General features: G+C 60.5%; 4 protein-coding genes across 4 annotated transcripts; 1 reads left to right on the top strand and 3 right to left on the bottom strand.

The window, feature by feature from the left end:
• Positions 1–1,677: 1,677 nt before the first annotated feature.
• TOR4A (torsin family 4 member A) lies at positions 1,678–4,509 on the bottom strand. The gene is made up of 4 exons (XM_049781624.1): positions 4,450–4,509; positions 3,965–4,014; positions 2,089–2,974; positions 1,678–1,992 (listed from the first exon to the last, which is right to left on the bottom strand). The coding sequence occupies exons 1-4, from the start codon at positions 4,507–4,509 to the stop codon at positions 1,678–1,680; spliced, it is 1,311 nt and encodes a 436-aa protein (XP_049637581.1).
• On the bottom strand, positions 4,237–11,453 carry NELFB (negative elongation factor complex member B). Its single transcript, XM_049781625.1, has 13 exons — positions 10,962–11,453; positions 10,253–10,416; positions 10,079–10,178; positions 9,721–9,951; positions 7,951–8,136; positions 7,582–7,694; positions 7,068–7,170; positions 6,714–6,809; positions 6,397–6,539; positions 6,186–6,292; positions 4,972–5,113; positions 4,767–4,875; positions 4,237–4,686 (listed from the first exon to the last, which is right to left on the bottom strand). Exons 1-13 carry the CDS (start codon positions 11,451–11,453, stop codon positions 4,540–4,542), a joined length of 2,133 nt encoding a protein of 710 aa, XP_049637582.1. The 3' UTR covers positions 4,237–4,539.
• Positions 11,454–15,066: 3,613 nt separating this feature from the next.
• On the top strand, positions 15,067–16,828 carry FAM166A (family with sequence similarity 166 member A). Its single transcript, XM_049781627.1, has 6 exons — positions 15,067–15,122; positions 15,313–15,527; positions 15,808–15,981; positions 16,071–16,199; positions 16,285–16,427; positions 16,742–16,828. Exons 1-6 carry the CDS (start codon positions 15,067–15,069, stop codon positions 16,826–16,828), a joined length of 804 nt encoding a protein of 267 aa, XP_049637584.1.
• Positions 16,829–16,885: 57 nt separating this feature from the next.
• TUBB4B (tubulin beta 4B class IVb) lies at positions 16,886–19,483 on the bottom strand. The gene is given in 6 exon segments (XM_049781982.1): positions 16,886–17,060; positions 17,062–17,115; positions 17,118–18,088; positions 18,450–18,560; positions 18,676–18,784; positions 19,331–19,483. Coding segments are annotated over 6 exon segments (1,476 nt in total). The 5' UTR covers positions 19,388–19,483; the 3' UTR covers position 16,886.
• Between the last annotated feature and the right edge of the window lie 1,903 nt (positions 19,484–21,386).

A 21,386-nucleotide genomic window follows, 5' to 3' on the forward strand; every position in this document is an offset into this window, starting at 1 on the left:
TCATATAAATATTCTCCATTCCAGCGTCCAGGCTGTGGCAAAACTGGGGCTAGGGGCCAGGGCAAGGCAGAGCAAGGGGTAATGAGAAACTTCAAGACTCAGGCCCAATTGAATAATAGAGGTTGTAGCCAGGCAACCCCCAGTCCTTCCAGTATCCCCCAGGTTGGCACTGGTAGAGCCCTGCATGGCCACCAGGGAGCAATGCTGAGACTACTGAAACCCTGACCCATATTCACCATGGCATCTGGAGGAAGGAAGAATAGCTCAGCAGGGAGGACTTTGCCTAGCATGCTGCCTATGTACCTGGGATTCAATTCCCGATATCCTTTATGGTCCCCAGAGCCTGCTAAGACTGATTTCTAAGTGCAGAGCCAGGAATTACCCCGACCAGGTGTGGTTCCCAAACAAAAACAAAACCCATGGCTTTTCTTCCCCAAGTGGGTGGGTGTCTGAGGCATTGGGTTCAGAGTGACAGAGACACTGGGGTGTCTGTCCTGCTTCAGCACTACCCGTCTGCCCCAGATTCACGTAGTAAACCCAAGGGAGGCCTCATCTCAGAACATTCACATTGTACCAGTTCAGTTTTGAGGGGGACACATGCTGCACCCAAACCCACCATTTCCTTCTAGGACGCCCTAAACCCAGAAAAGGGTCTGGGGGGTGGGGTGCAGGCAGCAGAGTGAGCTAACAGCAACCCACTGCAGGCTGTACCTTCTCTGAGACTCCACTAAATGGGGCTGCAGGGTACACCCCAAAGTGTGTGGCAGAAATGGGTGCCTGTGGGGAAGGAGTGATAGCACAGAGGGGAGGGTGTTTGCAAGCAGCTGATCCAGGTTCAATTCCCAGCATCTCATGTGGTTCCCTGAGCCTGCCAGAAGTAATTTCTGAGCGGAGCCAGGAGTAACCCCTGAGCACTGCTGGGTGTGGCAAAAAGAAAAAAGAAAAAAAAAAGGGAGGAGAGGAAGGAAGGAAGGCAGGCTAGAAAGAAAGGCTGGTGCGGTGGCGCTAGAGGTAAGGTGTCTGCCTTGCCAGCACTAGCCTAGGATGGACCGCCGTTTGATCCCCTGGCGTCCCATATGGTCCCCCAAGCCAGGAGTGACTTCTGAGCGCATAGCCAGGAGTAACCCCTGAGTGTCACCGGGTATGGCCCAAAAACAAAAAAAAAAGGAAGGAAGGAGAGAGAGAGAGAGAGAGAGAGAGAGAGAGAGAGAGAGAGAGAGAGGGAGGGAGGGAGGGAGGGAGGGAGGGGGAGAGAGAGAGAGAGAGAGAGAGAGAGAGAGAGAGAGAGAGAGAGAGAGAGAGAGAGAGAGAGAGAGAGAGAGAGAGAGAAAGGGCAGTGGTTCTTGTCCGGGCATCGCTGAGCAGGTCAGCTCACTACCTCCCTCACTGTTTCTTTTTTTTTTTGGTTTTTGGGTCACACCCAGCAGCGCTCAGGGGTTACTCCTGGCTTCATGCTCAGAAATCGCTCCTGGCAGGCTCGGGGGACCATATGGGACGCCGGGATTCGAACCGATGACCTTCTGCATGAAAGGCAAACGCCTTACCTCCATGCTATCTCTCCGGCCCCTCCCTCACTGTTTCTTCACTTCACTCTGGCAATGACAGGTTCGAGCCTGCCTGCCACACACGTGTGTTTATTGGGCGCCAACCCAGCCGCTGGTGCTACAACCCTCTGTGCTATAGAAGGTTCACCTTGGCCACCACCTGCTTGCAGCCAGTGACGGCGAACTCGTGGCCGGCCACGCGGTAGTAGCTGAGCTGCGCGGCCAGGCGCTCGGCCCGGGCCTGCTCAGGGAAGAAGCCCTCCCCGGCCATCTCCTCTTGGAAGCAGCTCACGACGCTGTGCCGGTCCAGCAGCAGAAAGGGCACGATGGCCGCGGCCTGCCACAGCGGGTGGGCACCTGCCAGCAGCGCCCGCAGCCCCGCGCGCAGTTCCATGTCAGTCTGGTGCGCCCGGGGGCCTGCGTGGGCCTCGTCCTGGGTCTCTCCAGGCTCCTCCGGGTCCTGGCCCTCCTGCTGCGGGTGCTCGCCTTCCTCCAGGCCCATCTCCCCCCAATGCCGGGGTTTGGGCCGCATTGGCGGGGTGGCCGCCGCGCGTGTCACGTTCTGCAACACGAAGCGCGTGACCTCGGCGCCGCCCGCCCCACTCAGCAGCACGTAGATGGCGTTTTGGAACGGGTGCGGGCGCTGGGGCTGCAGGAGGCCCAGCACCCGGTCCAGCAGTGCGCCGGGCATCAGCTCCACCTGGTCCAGCAGCACCAGGGGCGTCTTCTCCTCGGCCTCTGCGCGGGCCACCACGTCGGCCACGCTGCGCTCCAGCTCGTCCCCGCAGAGCTGCACCGCGCGAGCCTCCGGACAGTGGTGGCCCGCGTGGTACTGAAGCACGAGCGAGCGGTCCTCGAGCACCGCGCCGAAGTGGCCGGCCAGCAGGCGGCCCACGTGGCTCTTGCCCACGCCACTGGGCCCGAGCAGCGCCAGGAGCAGCGGGCGGCTGTGCACGTGCGTGGCCAGGTAGTCCCGCAGCAGCGCCACGATGCGCGCCACGGCCGCCGGCTGCCCGAAGACGGCGCGCTGCAGGGCCTTCTCCAGCCCGTCCAGGTCGTAGCGCTGCGCGTTGTCGTCCAGGTTCTCGATGGCGTTGAGCACCTGGAAGCCCACGATGGCCACGAGCAGCAGGAGGCAGCGTTGCGCGCGGCTGCTGCGGCGCTCGGCGCGGGGCCGACACCTGCGCGCGCCGTCCGGGTACAGCACCACGCGGCTGCGCCGGCGACGCTTGCGGGGCGTCCTGGCGGGCAAGGCCGCGGGGTCGTCGAACGTGAAGAACCGCGGCTGCCCGGGGGAGCCGCCGCCCGGCCCCGGTGCGCCCGCCGCCACCGCCGCCTCGGGCCCCGCGGGAGGCCCCAGGACGCGCCGCTTGCGCTGCAGACACACCCGGCGGCGCAGGCGGACCACGGCGCGCACCGGCGCCATCACGCTCCGGCCCAAGGGCTCCTGGCGGAGCTGGCCGACATCCATGGCCGCGGGTCGCCCGCCCTGCTGGAGGAAGGCGGGGATGGCTGCAGGCCTGCGCCGGAGCCAGAACGCCGGGCGGGCCCTGCCCCTTTCCCGAGCCCTGGGCCCGGCCCTCCTGGGGCCCCTGGTGCAAATCCCCAGGCCTTGAGGAAGTGGCCGGGGAGTGGGGCCGCGGGACGCACACTGCGTCTTGGAGGAGCAGCTGGCCAACGCCCACCGAGAGTGGTACCACCTCAGTGAACTGAGGCCACTCAAGGCGCTCTGGACCCGGGGCGCCCGGGGCACCCAGGGAAGCGGCTGCAAGCCGGCCCCTCCCTTTCCTCCCCTGTGGAAAGACAGACCCGGAGAGGGAGCAGAGGGAGGTGGGAGCACCCAACCCACCCACCTCCTGACCCTTGTACCTACCAGCCCTGTCCCAAGAGCGGCCCTTCCTCTCGGGGATCCTGCGGGCCTGGCCACCTATCTGGGGAGCACCTGAAGTGGGGCCCAGGGGAGGTCTGAGCCCCCAAGGAAGCCACTGGCTTCCGTTTCTATGCAAAGGAAGTGAGTCAGGGGTGCGGCAGGGCGGAGCTTGCTGTGGGGCGCCCGCGGGGGTGCCCAGCTGGACGCCTTCAAGTCCTCCGGCTGGGGCCCTCACACCTAGCTGTCACCAGTGCCCCTGCCCTGCCCAACAGTGTCCACGCAGTGGGGGGGAAGGGCCCCCTCCTCCACTCCTACTCCCTTGGAACAGCCCTCCCAGCTGCAGAGGCTGCCAGACCCCCCCCCCCAGGACCCTAGAGGGTTAGGAGGTGCCCCCGCAGCTGCCCGTAGGTACTGATTATGGGAGTGTCAGCCAACAACCCGGAGGCTGTGGCCTGGCAGGAAAGCCAAGCCCTTGCAGCAAGAAGTCCCCAGAGCCCACAGCCTGGATGGAACCCACCACGATCCTAGGGCAGCAGCAGGGCCCACCCACCATCTCCCATTCCTGGGGGCAGCCCTGCCTCCCTCCAGAACCTTTCCCCACTGGTGACAGGGCTGAGACACAAAGGGCCCAAGTCCTGCTTTGCATGTGGGTTCAAAAGTGCCAGGACTATGGGGTGTGCACCCCATAAAACCTGCCCAGTCCTGTCTTTTTGGGGGCAGTATCTAGGCACCCCAAAGACCCCCCTCTGGTGCTCAGGGCCCCCAACCCCGATAGCTCTGGAGATGTGGGGAAAAGCCAGAATCCAGTTACTGGAAGACGGGTTTATCTAAAGGCCTTTATTTACACAGGTGGGTGTCCCCTCATCTCAGGGTCTGTACCAATCCCTCCTCTGCAGACCCCAGAGCAGACAACAGCCTCCCTCCAACCCGGGGATTGGGATCCTGCCCACCCAGCTCAGGAGGATGAGGGCAGAGGGCTGTGCCTGGAGCCAGGGAGCCTCCCTCACTGCTCAGGCTGCCCAGGATAACACAGACCCAGGAGGCAGTAAGCAAGGCTGCAGGGAAGAGGGGACGGCTCCTGGCCAGCCAGGGCATGGGGCTTGGGCACCCCAGAGGAGGGGAGCCTCAGAGCGCAGCTGGGGCAGGCACAGCAGGCAGTGGCAGGTCCAGGGTGGGCGTCTCGGCAGCAGGTGCGGGGCTAGCCTTCCGGTGGTCCAGCTGGCCTAGTTTCTCGGCGAGCTGTGAGTACAGCTCCTTCACGGCCTCACCGCTCTGCGGGCAGAGGCGTGGTCAGCACAGGGCACAGTCAGCGGGGCTGCAGGGTTTCAGGCAGGGACCAAGCACACACCCACCTGGCCAGTGGGCTCCAGGGCTTTGTGCAGAGCCTCCAGCTTGGAGCGGGTAATACGTTGATGCAGGTGGACGAGGAGCCGCAGGGCGTGTCGCTGGACACTTTCCTTCCTGCAGGGGGCAGCACACAGCCCTGCTGCTCCTGCCTGGCCTCTTCCAACCCTGCCCCTGCACCCCTCATCTACCCCATGCCCCCCAGAAGGGCACCTTGGGCAGGCAGTGAGGAGGAAGCCATCGAAGACGCTGTTGCAGAAATCCTCTAGGGCAAACTCTTCAGCCAGCAGGGCCAGGCTCCCAGTGAGCAGGTGCAGGAAGATATCCCCGAATGCCAGGTCACCAAAGGTCTCCGCTGTATGCAGGGGTGGGTCAGTGACAACAGGACAAATCTATCCACATGGCTGTGTTCAGTGCCAAGGGACTCAAAGCCAGAAACTGGAACAGCCCAGTGCCAGAACGGCAGCACAGCGGGTAGGACATTTGCCCTGCATGCGGCCAACTGGGTTAGATCCCCTGAATCCCACATGGTCCCCTGAACCTGTAAGGAGTGATTCCAGGAGCGCAGAGTCAGGAGTAAACCCTGAGCACCACCAGGTGTTGCCCAAAAAGGAAACAAACTAAAAAAGAAACTGGAATAATCCAGAGGGAGGAAGCAAAACAAAAAAGGCAGAACAGAGCAAAATAAGAGAGGCCACCAGCTGGGCAAACCTGGCGAAAAATTGAGGGGATGTGGCCTCCAGGACCCCTGGACAGTGCCCCACCCATTACAGGCACAGGAAACACTGGCCACAGCACCCACCTTTACTGTCCATGGAGACCCTGAAAGCCCTGGGACAGTTCAGGGTGGGAATGATTGCAAAGCCAGGCAATGGCCCAAGACTGACCACATGCCCACATGCTGCTGCCCTACCCAGCACCAGGAGTGGCTGAGGTCAACTGAGTCCCAGGGACTGGGGGCGTGGGGAGCCAAGCCCTGAACAGGCGCTGGGGCCCAAGAGGCAGTGGGAGCCCAAGCACAAGCAGGCCAACCAGAGTCCAGTGGGAGTCAGAGCCTTGCTTGACCCTTCCCTCACTCCTTCCCACCTAACAGCTGCCCCCAGGCCCCAAATGTGGCCCAGCACCACCATCTGAGGATGCGGGGCTCCACACCTATTAGCTAGAGAGCCAAGGGTCCTTCTGTTCCCAAGCGAGGAAGGATGGGGCATCACATCCAGCCACAACAAAACTCCACCCACCATGGTAAGACAGGGACATGGGCAGGGCACAGGGCTGAGGTGGGCACCGGGGCTGAGGCAGGCACAAGACTGGGGAGTGCTTTGGGACTAGGACAAGCACTCAAGGCTGGGCAGGTGTTAGGGGCACCATGAGGAGCTGGGAAGGCACTGGGGAAGGGGCAGGCGGCAACAGGAGATCCTCGCCCTCACCCAGGCCAGGCAGCAGCCGCAGCAGCGCATTCTTGTTCCTCTGCTTGGTGAAGTGCAGCACATAGTACAGCCCCACCTCGCAGGCCATGCGCTGCTCCTGCAGGAACCTGCCAGGTGCAGGTGAGGGAGGTCAGAGGGCCAGTGCTGTCCGAGCAGCGGAGTAGGGGGTGTGTTTGGGGGCCCTAGTGCCCGTGCCCCGTCCCCTGCCTACTTGGTGAAGGCCTGAGGAAGCACACTCGGATAGGTTGCTGGGGCCTTCTCGTCCATGGGCAGTTTCTGGTCTAGGTTGAAGGTGTGGTCATCCACCACGAAGGACATGAGCATAGGCAGGAACCGCGTGATGAGCTCCACCTCCTGGGGGCAGCATGGGTCCAGCCCACCGTCACGCCAGCGGCCATGTGCGGCCCAAGGAGGCAGCAGGGGGCCCCAGCCCACCCTGTCAAGCTCTCAGCTATGTGGCGCAGTATGACCACCACCAACTACCCACCACCCTTGTACTAAACCAGCACCCGTAAAAGCATGAGTTACCATCTTGGGCTCCTTAAAAACTTGGCTGTCAATCATGTCCCAGGCGCCCTGGCCCAGAGCCAGCAGCCGGAGTAGCAGGAGCAGGTCAGGGCTGTCCTGGGGAAAGAGGAGTCAGCAGGCAGCCAGGCCATCCCCAAGGGCAGCACCCAGGGACCGGAGAGAGAGCACAGTAGTAGGATGTTTGCCTTGCGCGTAGAGGGATGATGGTTTGAATTCCAGCATCTAATGTGGTTCCCTGAGCCTGCCAGGGGCAATTTCTGAGATCAGACCCAGGAGTAACCCCTGAGCTCTGCTGGGTGTGACCCAAAGACCAAAGACCTAAAGAAAAAAAGGGGTGGCACCTAGCGCACTCACCCTGGGCAGTGTCTCCTGGCCCACTAGCTCCTGCAGATGTCGCACTGTGCTCAGAGACAAGGTGTTGATGGCAAAGGGGTCACACAGGATCATAGACAGGTCTCTGCAAGCAGACAGACCCGAGTGTCCACGCACGCACGGCCACAGTGCTAGGTGAGGTGCAACCCAGTCTGGACAGGCCCTGCTGCTTCTTACAAGGAAAAGTTCAAGGTACCTATGACCACCTCCGGTGTAGACTGGCCACGCACCACAGCTGAGGTGGGCGCAGGGGTGGGGCTCAGCTGGCAGAGTAACACAGCAGCCTCCCAAGAGGTGGCCCTGAGCACCTCCCAACACTGCTGGGTATGGCCCCCATACCCAGGGTGGGGCCTGGGCTCAGCTCAGTGACATAACTGAGTGTCAGAAACTAAAAGGAGGAAAGAAGGGGTCCGGATGGGGTGGGGTGGTGGTGCATGGAGAGGACCCAGAGAGAGAACAAAAGAACTTAGACCCCCACTACCCCCAAGGGGCTCACCCGAGGACCTGCTCCTGGCCCTTCTTCACCCCGTCCAGGAAACCCTGCAGCTCACGGGCTCTCTTGCTATCCACAAAGCGCTCCCTGATACAGGCATCCAGGCACCAGGTGAACTGCAGGAGATGGTCAGGCCCAGATTTGAGGGGCAGATAAAACAGGGAGTGGCCCTCTGAGGAGCGGCCTCAACACCCACCCCCACTCCCATGGGACAGCTGCCCTGGGAACCCACTGGCTTTGTTCTGGTGCCTCAACCCACAGTGCTCAGGTGGAAGACGACCCTCCTGGCCCCTCCCCACACCACGAAGGGGCCAAAGGGGCTAAATCCGCCCTCTCCCAGACAGCCTGCAATGGTGAGAGTGAGGGCGCCACCTTGTGGCAGGGGTCCACAGAGCAGATGTCGCCCACATCCAGGTCGTGCAGGGACATAAGCAGCTCGGCTCTCAGGGTGCAGTAGTGCACGTTGCGCGTACGCAGGAAGAGGGTGCGCAGGAACTGCAGCACCATGTCGTAGAGCTTCACGCTCCGCCCCACCATCTGTGTCAGCTTCTGCACCACCTGCGGGTACAACAGAAAGAGCTAGGCCTCAGCACCTTTTCAGCACCAACCCCACCTGACTCCAGGGCAGAGCTCCTGCAGGCTTCCTAGCATGGTTCTGGGGTCTCACCCCACAGTGCTCAGAGAGAAGCCCACCATCTGTCCTCCCACCCTCTCCCAACTCTTCTACTTCCCTCTCTCATGCAAACAAACACCCAAGGGGGCCAGAGTGGCAACACAACACGTAGGGCATTTGCCTTGCATGAGACCCAGCATCCCATGTGGTTCCCAGAGACTGCCAGGACTGATTTCTGAGTACAAAGCCAGGAGTAACCCCTGAGCATCACTGGTTATGTACCCCACAAAAAAATAAACACTCCCGGACACAACTCAAGCAATTCCTCAGATACCAGATCCAATAGCCCAGCAGCAGTGGGGACACAGGCAGATACATGGGTCAAGGGAGCGGTAGAAAAACTCACATGGAGAAATGCAGGAGACAGAATGACGAGTACTGCCTTGCACATAACTGATCTGAATTCAATTCCTGGCACCACACAGGGTGCCAATGAAGAGGGATCCCTGAGCACCACCAAGCATTGTCCAAAATCTCATCCTTCCAAATAATTTGGGGGTGGGGGGGTTTGGGCCACACTCAGCTCACTCAGGGCTCTGTACTCAGAAATTGCTCCTGGCAGTCTTGGGAGACCATATTGGATGCTGGGAATCAAACCCAGGTCCATCCTGGATCGGCTGTGTGCAAGGCAAATACCCTTCTGCTGTGCTATCACTCGGGCGAACCCCCCAAGTTTTTTTTTGAGTGGAACAGGTACTGGGTTACCCAACCCAGTGCTTGGGTGAGGACATGGCGGAAGAGCCCATTGTGGCCACGGAAGGATCTCTGAGCCCTGTGGCCTTTCAGGTCTAATCTCACCAGCATTGGGCTGGCCTGAGCTAGCTGACTGTGAAGTGCCAATGGCAGCCCAACACAGTGTGAATTCAGGAGTGCCAGTGCCATGGCAGGTGGGGCTGGGCCCAACTTCCCGGCAAGATGATGGAGAAGGAATCCGACCACAGGAGACAAAGCAACACAGTCAAACACTGAGCACAAGTGGCCCCGCCACACCCCTATTTTCTGGCACTAGAGCCTTCTGTTAAGCCATTTTGTTGGTTTTTTTTTTTTTTTTTTTTTTTTTTGGTTTTTGGGCCACACCCAGTAACGCTCCAGGGGTTACTCCTGGCTATGTGCTCAGAAGTTGCTCCTGGCTTGGGGGACCATATGGGACACCGGGGGATCGAACCGCGGTCCGTCGAAGGTTAGCGCAGGCAAGGCAGGCACCTTACCTTTAGCGCCACCGCCTGGCCCAATGCTCCAGCTTTAATCCTGGCTCTGAGCTCAGGAATCACTCCAGACAGGCTCGGGGGAACCAGATGGGATGCCTGGGATGGAACCTGGGGCTGGCTGCATGCTTGGCAAATGCTCTCCCACTGTGCTCTCGAGAGCCCCAGCCCTTTAGCGCCTTCTGAGAGCAGGATGTGGCTGCCCACCCGCCCCCATCCTGTAGGCTTCATCCTTGTCTCTGCTGAGACTCAAGATACCCTCACCTCACCCTGGCGCCGGGTCCGGGGGGATGGGCTGAAGAAGTTGTGCAGCACTGAGAGGTCAGTGCTGAAGAGCGCGCTCTCCTTCTCTAGGATGTATTGCTTCAGCAGCGGCGAGACCTCGTCACCAAACAGCGCCTGGTTGTCCTGCCAGATCTGCCGCTTCACCTCCACGGCACAGGCGCGGTACAGCTCCTTGTCGGCCATCACCAGCTTCAGCTTCTTCTCGGGAACCTACCGGGAACCCCAGGGCACTCCTGGAGCCTGGCTAATGCTCCCAGCTAGCACTCCCCTGCCAAGCCCTCCTGGAGACACCCCGTGGCACCCCCTGCTGCCTGGTCCCACTTCCCTTCTTTGGTACCTTGGGCAAGTGCTTCATGACGCACATCACCACGGGCTGCAGCGACGGCATCCGGACCAAGGAGAAGCTCTTCTCCAGCAGGTCCTCCAGCTTCTTGTACCTGCCACCACGGGGACCCCTCTGAGATAAGGGTCGCTGGTCCCGCCATGGAGTACCCCCCACGCGCCCACACACCTCTCTTCGGCTTTCCCCTCGGCTGCGATGGCAGATACGCGCTCCAGCAGCTTGTCTCGAAGCTCATCGAACACGGACTGATGGAACTCGAGCCGCGGGGTCCCGTGCAGGTCCAAGAAGGGCAAGGCCGACTGCAGCGAGGGCAGGAGCACGCCGTTCTCTGTCTGGGGAAAGACAGGCCTGCTCAAGCCCCAGCGGAGCCTGGGCGGGCGCCAAGCGGGGAAGTTCCGTGATCACGGTTTGTGTTTGGTTTTTGGGTCACACCCGGCAGCGTTACTCTTGGCTGTTTGCTCAGAAATTGCCCCTGGCAGGATCAAGGGGGGGGGGGCTATATGGGATGCGGGAATTCGAATTACGGTCCTTCTGCATGCAAGGCAAACGCCCTACAACCATGCTATCTCTCCAGCCCAGGCTGATCAGGGTTTGATCCTCAGCATCCCGTATGGTCTGCCCCCCCCCCAACCTGCCAGGAGTCACCGAGTGTGATAACAAAAACAAATAAAACTGTAGCTAGGGGCCAGAGCACAGCAGGGTAGTAGGGCATTATTTGCCTTGCAATGTGGCATCCCATCGGTGTGGACCCCAAACCAAACCAAAACAAACACTGGAGCAGGGCTGGAGGGCGTTTGCCTTGACGTCCCCTAGGGTCCCCCTGAGCACCGTCAGGTGTGGCCCAAGAAGTAAACCGACACGGAGCCCAGTGCAGCACCTGGAACTGCTCGATGGCCTTGAGTGGCTCGGTGCAGTTGGTCAGCGTCTCCTTGAGGTCCTCGCCGTTGGCCACTCCCAGGTCCTGGAGCCCCGCGAACAAGGCCGAGGACGGCCCGGCCCCCGGCCCCGCTCCAGCTCCGGGCCCAGCTCCCGGCCCAGCTGCAGGCCCGGCCCCCGGCCCGGCCCCAGCCCCGGCCCCGGCCGCGGTCCGACTCGGCGCTGCATCCCCGCCGCGCTCCCCCGCCGCCGCCGCCGCCGCCCCGGCTGCCGGAGGGGCCCCCGCGGCGCGCTCGCCCTGGACACGGGCCGCGCCCGAGCCCCGCTCCCCCGCGCCCTCCAGCTCGGCCCGTCCCGCCGCCGCTCGGCCCGGTTCGGCCCGCAGTCGTCGCCACTTCCGCCCGCACGGCCCGCCCGGAGTCCGCCCGCCCAGCGAGGTCCGGGAAACAGCGCCGCCTCGAGCGCACAGGTTCCGGCGGGGCTGACTGCGCATGAGCGAGCGCGGCGGAGCCCAGACGCGCGTTGACCAGGCCCCGCCCACTTACCCCAAGCCCCGCCTCCCGCTCTCGTAACGACCAATCGGATCACACGTTCGCCCATCCGCGCGGGTCTGCTGCCCCGCCCACAGGAATCTGACTCCTCCCACCCATCAGGCCCTGGAGATCCCGCCCCCCCAGGGCTGGAAGCTGAGGCCTGCTGGAGAAACCTCTGAGCATCTTCGGGTGTGGACCCCGAACCAAAACAAACAAAAAACTGGAGGCAGGGGCTGGAGGGCGTTTGCCTTGCAGTGGACCAGGGTTCCCTTGGTGTCCCCTAGGGTCCCCTGAGCACCGCCAGGTGCTCAAGAAATAAACCAAACACCAACACTGGACCCAGGGTATGGAAGACAGTTGCCTTGAACATGGCCAACCCGGTTGGATCCTGGCATCCTCCCTCTATGCTTCCCCCACCCACCTACCCCGAACACCACCAGGAGTGATCCAGGAGTGCAAAGCCAGGCCAGGAGTAATAAATAACCCCTGAGCACCACCAGGTATGGCCCCAAAACCTGAGTTCCTTCCTATCCCCTGAGCAGAAATGACCCCTGAGCACCAAGTGTGTGTCCCCAAGCCAGAACAAAACAGAACTTGCCTCCTGCGGGGAGGCACCTCTGCAGAGCTTAAGCCCCCTCTCTGGTTGCTGCCAGGACATTTGGTGAAGGTCAGAGGCTGGACTTGCCTGTTCTCCATTTTCCAGTCCTTGATGTCACTCTAACCCAGTGTTTGCTTTTTGACCCGAAAGTGTTTACTTTTATGACCCTAAAGACCCTTCTGACCTCACACTCTGATCTGGTGGAAATGTGCTGGTCTCACCCAGGGTACCAGAAGGACGGTAAGTCTTTGTCAGCAGGGAGCAAGCTGGAAGGCCAACATCTGGGGCTTCCTGGCTGTTTCATGGAGACCTGCAAGAACTGACCAGAGACCTCAAGTGTCCCTGATGCACCTGTGGCTAGCTTCCTGATCCCCCTCTCTGCTCTTCTCTGTCCTCAATCCTCAAGTTCATTTTTTTAGTTTTTGAGTACCACCCAACAAGGGTTACTCCTGCCTTTGCGCTCAGGAACCACACCTGGCAGTACTGAGGGCGGGGGACCAGATGGGATGCAGAGATAGAACCTGGGTTGGCTACATTCTTGTCAAGCACCCTCCTTGCTTTTCCTACAGTTCCAGCTCATTTTGGGTGCTGTGAAACACCAACTCTGACACCCTGTAGCCTTCTTGCCACCCAGAAAACTTGGCGCTCAGCCTGAAAATTCACTCCTCCGAGCCACCCTCAGGAACCCACCCCTGGGACGGCTGCAGGGAATTCTTCCAAACCTAGTGGAGCAGCCGAGAGTAGGGCCTAGGTCATACCCTGATGCCAGGTTCCCACAGCGAGGGGGCTGCCCTGGGTTAGGGATGTGTCAGTACTGTCAAGCCTGATTCCGGGAGGGGGTGTCTGTGGTTTGGGGGCCTCCCAGCGGGGCCTGGATAGTGCTTCTGGGAAGGGAGGAGCCACTAACTGGGGAGAAGGGGAGCCTGGAGCCTGAGGAGCCAGCACCAGTGCAGACCGGGTGCCTTGGCTCCATGGAAGGGTAAGGAGGCTGCCGTTGAGGAGAATATAAGCCAAGGTTGGATCAAGCCATAATGAGTTCAGCGGGTGGCCCTGCCCTGGGAGATGGTGATGGGACCCGAGCTCCAGGCTGCAGTTAGTTGATAGGTCCCGCACAACCCATGGGCCTCTTTCCTGCCCCAGGAATGCCAAACAGGCCAGACAGGAAAGTGTAGAAGGGATGGAGCCTCGCTGTATGGTAAGGGGCCCGCCAGAACAGCAGTCCAGGACAGGTTGGAGCTCAAATCTCTGGAGGCTGCTGGGGAATCAGATGTCTGCCAGTGATGGGCTAGGCCGGCCTGTGCCCTTCAGGCTCTAGGTGTTACAGAAGGGGCCTGTGTCCTTGGGTCTTCTCACACCCTGGATGATCATCTCAGGCACTGAAAGGAAGTGCATCTTGTCACAGTCCTCTGCACAGTAAGTGCCAGGGTCAGGCACTACAGAGAGAGGACCCTGTGCTGGCTGGCTGCCCCTCCCTGGCCTAGCCCAGCCCAGTCCCACAGCCCGGCCCTGAGCAGCTCTTACTCCTGGAGGAGTGAATCCAGGAAGGCAAGTGGTTCCCAGAGAAGACGATCGACCGTGGTGGGTGCACATAGGCCTGACGGCAGATGCAGGCAATGGGGCAGAGGGCAAAGACTCCCCCAGCCACGGTGCCTGTGTGAACCTACAAGGAGAGGTAGGCCCTGAAACCCCAGGAGGATGGAGGGGATTTGGTGCCCCTGCACAAGGCTGGGGTAGCAGACCTTGAATTGAGTATGGGTATTGTGGGGCCGGAGAGATAGCAAGGAGGTAAGGTGTTTGCCTTTCATGCAGAAGGGCCGTGGTTCGAATCCCCGCATCCCATATGGTCCCCATATGGGATGGTCCTGCTGGGGGCAATTTCTGAGCTTAGAGTCAGGGGTAGCCCCTGACCGCTGCCGGGTGTGACCCCAAAAATTTAAAAAAAAGTATGGGTATTGGGCCTCTGCAGGGGAGAAGGGTAGCAGGATTCCGCTGTCCCCCATTCTCAGGGGAACTGCCCACCTTCTTCGTTTTCTGCATGGGGAGGTGCTTGCTCTGCAGCTTCTGGGTCCCAGGTGTCTTGTGGCCTCCGCTCTCTGTGGATGGGAGGTGATCAGCTCAGGGATTGCTCCTGGCTGTGCTCAGGGTACCAGGACAGTGCTGGAGGGGGCCTGGACCCCAGAGTTGGAGGCAGGTACGGGGCACCTACTGTGAGCAGGGGACTTGCAGCTAGTGCTTAAGTTGGAGCGTGGAGAGGACTGTCGGAATGACATATCGAACACTGTGTACTTGGTGGGGCCGGGGACATCCAGGTCTACCAGAATGGGAGGTCGCTGTTCCAACACTGTCGAGAAGCCAATAGGGAGCCTGAATAGCCCCAGCAGCACCCCTAGAGCCCCTAGGATACCCCAAAGCCAAGCTAGTCTATCACTCACAGTCTTTGTGCAAAACCTGAGTGCAGATGGGCCAGGTGAGTGGCTGCAGCTGGACCTCTTCTCGGTGAGGTGTCTCCTTCAAGCTCAGCAGCAACACGGTCCTGCCTGTGGGTCTGGAAAAGACGTGACAGCCTTCTCCATGAGTGACATGGTGTGCACCCTGCCTGCCTGGCACTTCTCCCAGCCAGCTGCAGCACTCACTTCGGGAATAGCAGGGGTGTTGACTTCAGGGACCCACGGGCCCAGTGTCGGCCCCCATTGATGTAGAAGTTAGCCAGAAACTTCACAGCCTTCTGGTCAAAGTTCATCCTCTGGCCTCAGGCCTTGCCAGCACAGGGCTCTGTGACATCACCGCCCCTGCCCCTAGCAGTTCCGGGCACTGCCCTGCCCTGGGGAGGAAGTTCAGCAGCACCTGTGCTCAGGTCACCCCCAGGCAGCTGCAGGCCCCCAGGACCCCTTTCCTGGAAGAGCACGACTTAGCAACTCCCACTCCGGCCCTCAGTAGGAGCTGAGGGCCTGGAGTTGAAACCAGAGCTGAGCACCATGGAGGCTGCTCCCAAACACCCCCTCTTCACGCCCGAGCCCCACTACATCCCTGGGTGAGGTTGGACAGAGCTCTGGGGGAAGAGACTAGGGTGGGGGGACTCCAGTGCTGCAGGGTACATGGAGCATGTCAGGGTACACGGAGCATGTCAGGGTACACAGAGTGGGTGTGAGGGCGGCCCGTCCCCATCCCTACCTGGCCCCAGCCCTCACCCACTGCTCTGAATCTCTTCTTCACGTGGGCAGCTACGCGGGATTCTACCCGCAGCTGCGTTTCCAGGTGGGGAACACATACGGGCACACCACGGCGCAGCTGCTCACGGACCCGGGTGTCCACAAGAGTCCCTGCTCCGTGCTCTCACCCATCACCAAGCCCAAGTTCATTGAGGACTACAGCCAGCCCAAGGCACCCTTCGTGTCCTGTCGTGACCTCCTGGAGCCCCACATCCCACACTATAGCGGTGAGCAGGGACAGAGGACAGCACACAAACACACATGCAAAACTACTACAGGGGTGAGTAGGGCCAGGGGACAGCGCGTGCACACACGGACACCCACCACTAGACCTGTGAGCCAGGGCCCCAGGACACAACACAAGTAGATATAGCAGGAGCCAGGACCCAAGGCACAGCTTGCATGCACACACACCATACATCCATCTATAGATGAGGTAGGGCCAGGGACACAGTACACGCACACCCAGCAGCCCCTACTGACACTCAAGGACTCTGGTACATACAGGTCTGAAGCCCTACAAGGACTTCAAAATCCTGGACCTCTTCCAAGCCCCGGATCTTCAAGGGCAGCTGGAGGCTGAGGACGAGGCCCTGCTGCCCACTGACTTCATGCCCTACCCCCCTTTTGCCCCGTGCCGCCGGACAGAAAGGAAGTGTCAGGGACCTCTGCCCGCAGGGCGTAAGCAGGTGAGCGGGGGAGGAGCCTGGGCCCCCCAGGGTGTGGTGTGGAAGAGGTGGACTGGACCTGGTGATGGCTGCCCCCCTCAGCTGTTACCACTGGAGGAGGGACCAGTTCCCCCAGCCCAGGGAGGCCACAGGAGACCCTGAATGTCCAGCGCTTCACAGGCTGCCCCAGCTGGACCACCCAAACCTCGTCCAGCGCAAGGCCATTTCAGGGTGAGGCCAGGGGGGAAGCTTGGCCCAGAGCCTGCACAGTGCCCACCTGCGAGGAGACTGGTCCCTAACCCTGCCACTCCCCCAGGCTATGCTGGCTTCGTGCCCCGCTTCACCTGGGTAATGGGGATCAACTACCGAGACGGGGTCATTCAGGCCATGGATGAGTTCGACCAAGAACCAGTAGAGGCCCCCTCCCCGAGGCTGGCCCCACTGTCTGGCTTCCGACCAGTCAGATGGAGGCCCATCTGTGCCCTTTGCTAGTTCCTGTATAGAAATCCGTATGTGACCTGGGCGAAGAGCCTGCCCCCAGACCCACCTGGCCCAGGAGGACCATCTACCACAGCCAGGGCCAGATTCCCTTCTTACATGGGGTTCTTACCATGTGAGTGGGGCAATCAGGGTTGCTGGGCCCATAATCACCCAGACTCTCACCTGCTATCATGACCAAGCTCCAGGAGTCCGGGTGGGACTTGGGGCACCCTCACAAACTTCCTGACATTATGGCCAGAGGGAGGGAAGGATAGGCCTGTGCCTAAAAACAGGTGCCTGAAGAGTGTGCAGGCTTCCCGGTGGACTTTGATGGCGGCTGCCCTGCCCTCCACAAGCACTGCAAGACAAGTATGGGCTGACACTCGGCGCAAGCACGCGCAAGGCCTATCAGAATGAACTGGAGAGGCGCCAGGAACACTATGAAAAGGCTTTAATTGTGTCTGAACAGCTCGCAGCATGGAAACAGAAAGAGGAAATGCACACGCAGTGATGGCTACCAGAATAGGTTGTGAATGAATAAAGTTCACAGGCTCCCACGTATGGGTGCACAAACCCTAGGCCTACCTCCTCCTCTGCCTCCTCCTCGAACTGCGCCTTCCTCCTCTGCTGTGGCATCCTGGTACTGCTGGTACTCGGACACCAGGGTCAATTCATGTTGCTTTCAGCCTCGGTGAACTCCATCTCGTCCATGCCCTCACCCGTGTACCAATGCAGGAAAGCCTTGCGGCGGAACATGGCCGTGAACTGCTCGGAGATGCGCTTGAATAGCTCCTGGATGGCCGTGCTGTTGCCAATGAAGGTGGCCGACATCTTCAGGCCCCGTGGAGGGATGTCGCACACGGCCGTCTTCACGTTGTTGGGGATCCACTCCACGAAGTAGCTGCTGTTCTTGTTCTGCACATTCAGCATCTGCTCGTCCACCTCCTTCATGGACATGCGGCCCCGGAAGACGGCGGCCACAGTTAAGTAGCGGCCGTGGCGTGGGTCACAAGCAGCCATCATGTTCTTGGCATCAAACATCTGCTGGGTGAGCTCTGGCACAGTCAGGGCGCGGTACTGCTGGCTGCCCCGGCTGGTCAGAGGGGCAAAGCCTGGCATGAAAAAGTGCAGCCGGGGGAAGGGCACCATGTTCACGGCCAGCTTGCGCAGGTCAGCATTGAGCTGGCCGGGGAAGCGCAGGCAGGTGGTGACTCCACTCATGGTGGCTGAGACCAGGTGGTTGAGGTCGCCGTAGGTGGGGGTGGTGAGTTTGAGGGTGCGGAAGCAGATGTCATACAGCGCCTCGTTATCAATGCAGTAGGTCTCGTCCGTGTTCTCCACCAGCTGGTGGACGGAGAGGGTGGCATTGTAGGGCTCCACCACAGTGTCCGACACTTTGGGCGAGGGCACTACGCTGAAGGTGTTCATGATACGGTCAGGGTACTCCTCTCGGATCTTGCTGATGAGCAGGGTGCCCATGCCCGAGCCCGTGCCACCGCCCAGAGAATGGGTGAGCTGGAAGCCCTGCAGACAGTCGCAGCTCTCGGCCTCCTTCCGCACCACATCTAGGACTGAGTCCACCAGCTCTGCACCTTCTGTGTAATGCCCCTTGGCCCAGTTGTTGCCGGCACCACTCTGCCCTGTTGAAGAACGAATGGTCACCACTTTGGCCCAGGCCACAACTCAAAACGCCCAAGGATGTAGTTGGAGCCAGGGCAGCTGAGAACTGAGCTCACCTCTTCCCAGCAGCCCCTGCCAATTCCCAAGGGCAGGGCAGGCCCAGCTGACTGGCCAAGCCTCAACTGTAGATTCCACTGTGCCTGAGCCTCGAGGGGGAGGGGGGCAGGCTTGTAAACAGCTGGGCATCCCAAAATCCACGTTAGAAGAATTTAGCGAGTGCCTCGCAGCCCAAGGGGTGCTGGTGGGTGACCTTGGGAACCCTTTGACTTTTGCCTGGTCCTAGCTCTCCTAAAAGCGAGAGAAGGAGCAGCAGCAGCTCACCAAAGACAAAGTTGTCAGGCCGGAAGATCTGCCCGAAAGGGCCGGAGCGCACCGAGTCCATGGTTCCTGGCTCCAGGTCCACCAGCACGGCGCGGGGCACATACTTGCCACCTGGAAGGTGTAGGAAAGCCAAGCTGTCAGGGTGGGGCCGTAGAGGAAACGGAAAGGCAAGGGTTGGAAGCTTAGAAGGCAGGAAGAGCCAGGGGATGGGAGGTTAACATCTCACCGGTGGCCTCGTTGTAATACACGTTGATCCGCTCCAGCTGCAGGTCGCTGTCCCCATGGTAGGTTCCAGTAGGGTCGATGCCATGTTCGTCGCTGATCACCTCCCAGAACTGCCGAAGATGTGGCCGGGCAGGGCAAGGCAGGGCAGAACAGGGCAGGCCGGGACTGGGCTGAGTCACGCCGGCCGGTGCGCAGAAGCCGGCCCCGCCCCGGATGGGCGCGGCCCAGCCCGACCCTACCCAACCCTACCCTACCCTACTCCGCTCGGCTCCGCTCTGCTCGGCCCCGCACTCCCGTCCCCGGGGCCTGCGAAGCGATGCGATGCGATGCGATGCAATCCCCTGGGGCCTCCCTCCCCGGCTCGGGCCAGCCCAGCCCGGCTTTGCATGCAATGCAGCCAGCAAGGCCTCGCAGGTTCACACCTGAGGCCTGGCACTACCCTCTGCTTAGGACCGGCTTCTCCGGGGCTCCTGGATGCCTCCCTCCTCCCCTCGACCCTGGCCCGAGCACAGTGCAGCGAGCACTCTGGTCTGGGGCCGCAATGCGGAACCGCCCGGCCGAGCCCAGCGCGGCCCAACCCAGCCTGCCCGGGCCTGCCGCCATCTTTTCCGGCCGGCCGACCGGCTGCCCGCTCCGGGCCCCTCCTCCGCACTCACCTTCGCACCGATCTGGTTGCCGCACTGCCCGGCCTGCAAATGCACAATCTCCCTCATGGCGACGCGGCGGCTGCGGCAGACGCGGTAGCGGCAGGGACGCGGAGCAAACAGACACGACGGAGACACAGAGCAGCAGGCGCGCCGAGTCCTGCAACCGACGCGCGGCCCGTCTTTATATAGACACGCCGCGTCCGCCCTCGCCGGCGCCTGATTGGGCGCTCAGAAAGAGGCTCCTGCGAACGCCTCTTTTGATTGGTCCGGCTGCCCGTCCATCCGGCCTCCGAACGCACGCTTCGCCGGCGCTTCTCGAGTCCTATTGGCCAGGCGCGATCGCGGAGGTCGCGAAGCTCGCGAGCCAAGTCCCCGCCCCCCAGGAGCGGCGGCGCGCTTCGATTGGTTGTTTTAAATGATTGATTTGTACTCTCATTGGCTGGAGGGCCTGCGGCGTTTCCTATTGGCTCGACCGGGCCAGCGTCCTGGTAACCGCCGCAGTGAGGAGTGGGTGGGCCGGGCAGGACCAGGCTTGGGCCTGGGCCTGGGCCTGGTGGGGAGGGAGAGGTGGGCCGGGCCTAGCCGGGCCAATGCGCCCTTGTTGTGGCAACCATCTCCTTGGTGCCTGGGCCCCAGGCTGGAGCGTGCGTGTTGTGTTGCATGGAGACCAGGGCGACGCCCCGACCTCCCTGGGCTCCCCACCAGGGTCCCGGCCTTTTTGCACCAGCACGGACACATGTCCAGACTGGCAAGCGCCTGTCCGTTGTCGAGGCTACCGTTTGGTTTCTTGAAAGGAGTGTAGAACAAGGACTTAGGAACAATAGTTTATTCATCTCTGCAAGTTGAAACAATTGGATTACAATAAAAAAATATTTGGGGTGGCCAGAGAGACAGCATGGAGGAAGGGCGTTTGCCTTGCATGCACAAGGACCGTGGTTCAAATCCTGGCATCCCCGATGGTCCCCCACTTCAGCTTGCCAGGAGCAATTTCTGAGCGTAGAGCAAGGAGTAACCTCTGAGCGCTACCGGCTGTGACCCAAAAACCAAATAAATAAATAAATAAATAAATAAGAATACTTTTGTACTATATTTTGTTTTTGAGGGGTCCACAGCCTATGTGGGAGGGTGGGTGAGGAGGTGGGTGTGGGACTCAGTGGTTCAGGGAATGAGGCTCCTGTAAAGAGCTGCAGCACTCTGAACCACCCTCAGCCCCCCTGGGACGTTGTTTTCACTTATTTTTTGTTTTGAGGCACAGTCCCTAGTGTTCATGGGCCATAGGGATTGGGGATTAAACCCAAATCCTGTGCTTGCAGGGCAAAGGCCCCACCTGTTACCCCTCCCAAAACAAAATGGTCATTTTGTTTTGTTTGGGGCCACACAGGCGGTGGTGCTCAGGGTTACTCCTCACGCTTAGAAATCGCTCCTGGCAGGCTCGGGGAACCATATGGGATGCCGGGATTCACCACCGTAGGTCCTGGGTCAGCTGCTTGCAAGGCAGAATCCCTACCACTCACTGTGCGATCTCTCTGGCCCAGCAAAATGTTAATCTTACTTGATGGTCAGACCAGCCCACAGCTGGGATGGTCAGATTGGTAAATTAAGGGGTTGTCTGGGGGAGGGGATGAGAGATTGAGTGAGAGAGGACTGAGAGATCAGAGACAGGATGAATGCAGAGGCTGATTAGTTTAGGAGCCACACATGGCTGTTAGCTTGTAATAAAGCTGAATTTCTTCTGAAACTTCATTTCCTCACCGTTATCCTGAACCCCCAGACTCACTTGCCTGAAGAGGCATCAGGCGCCAGGCAGACTCCATGCACCACCAAGAACTTTATATTTCTTTTATTATTGTTTTTGGTTTTTGGGCCACACCCAGTAACAGGGGTTACTCCTGGCTATGCGCTCAGAAGTGGCTCCTGGCTTGGGGGACCATATGGGACGCCGGGGGATCGAACCGCAGTCCGTCCTAGGCTAGTGCTGGCAAAGCAGACACCTTATCTCTAGCGACACCGCGCCGGCCCCTATATTTAATAATTAATTCAACACCACCCACTGTTTACTATCTCT

This window comes from Suncus etruscus, chromosome 10 (genome assembly GCF_024139225.1).
Source record: "Suncus etruscus isolate mSunEtr1 chromosome 10, mSunEtr1.pri.cur, whole genome shotgun sequence".
Taxonomy (NCBI): Eukaryota; Metazoa; Chordata; class Mammalia; order Eulipotyphla; family Soricidae; genus Suncus; species Suncus etruscus.

Coding starts and splice junctions, on each gene's coding strand:
- TOR4A (XM_049781624.1), bottom strand. CDS start 4,509: ATGCCCTGGCTGGCCAGGAGCCGTCCCCTCTTCCCTGCAGCCTTGCTT. Junction 4,015..4,449: donor CCTTGCTTACTGCCTCCTGG/GTCTGTGTTATC, acceptor CCCTGTCACCAG/TGGGGAAAGGTTCTGGAGGG. Junction 2,975..3,964: donor GCCCCCAGGAATGGGAGATG/GTGGGTGGGCCC, acceptor CTTGGGCCGGAG/CGTGATGGCGCCGGTGCGCG.
- NELFB (XM_049781625.1), bottom strand. CDS start 11,453: ATGCGCAGTCAGCCCCGCCGGAACCTGTGCGCTCGAGGCGGCGCTGTT. Junction 7,695..7,950: donor CTGTGGACCCCTGCCACAAG/GTGGCGCCCTCA, acceptor CATCTCCTGCAG/TTCACCTGGTGCCTGGATGC. Junction 6,293..6,396: donor CTTCCTCAGGCCTTCACCAA/GTAGGCAGGGGA, acceptor TGCACCTGGCAG/GTTCCTGCAGGAGCAGCGCA.
- FAM166A (XM_049781627.1), top strand. CDS start 15,067: ATGGAGGCTGCTCCCAAACACCCCCTCTTCACGCCCGAGCCCCACTAC. Junction 15,123..15,312: donor GAGCCCCACTACATCCCTGG/GTGAGGTTGGAC, acceptor TCACGTGGGCAG/CTACGCGGGATTCTACCCGC. Junction 16,200..16,284: donor CAGCGCAAGGCCATTTCAGG/GTGAGGCCAGGG, acceptor CCACTCCCCCAG/GCTATGCTGGCTTCGTGCCC.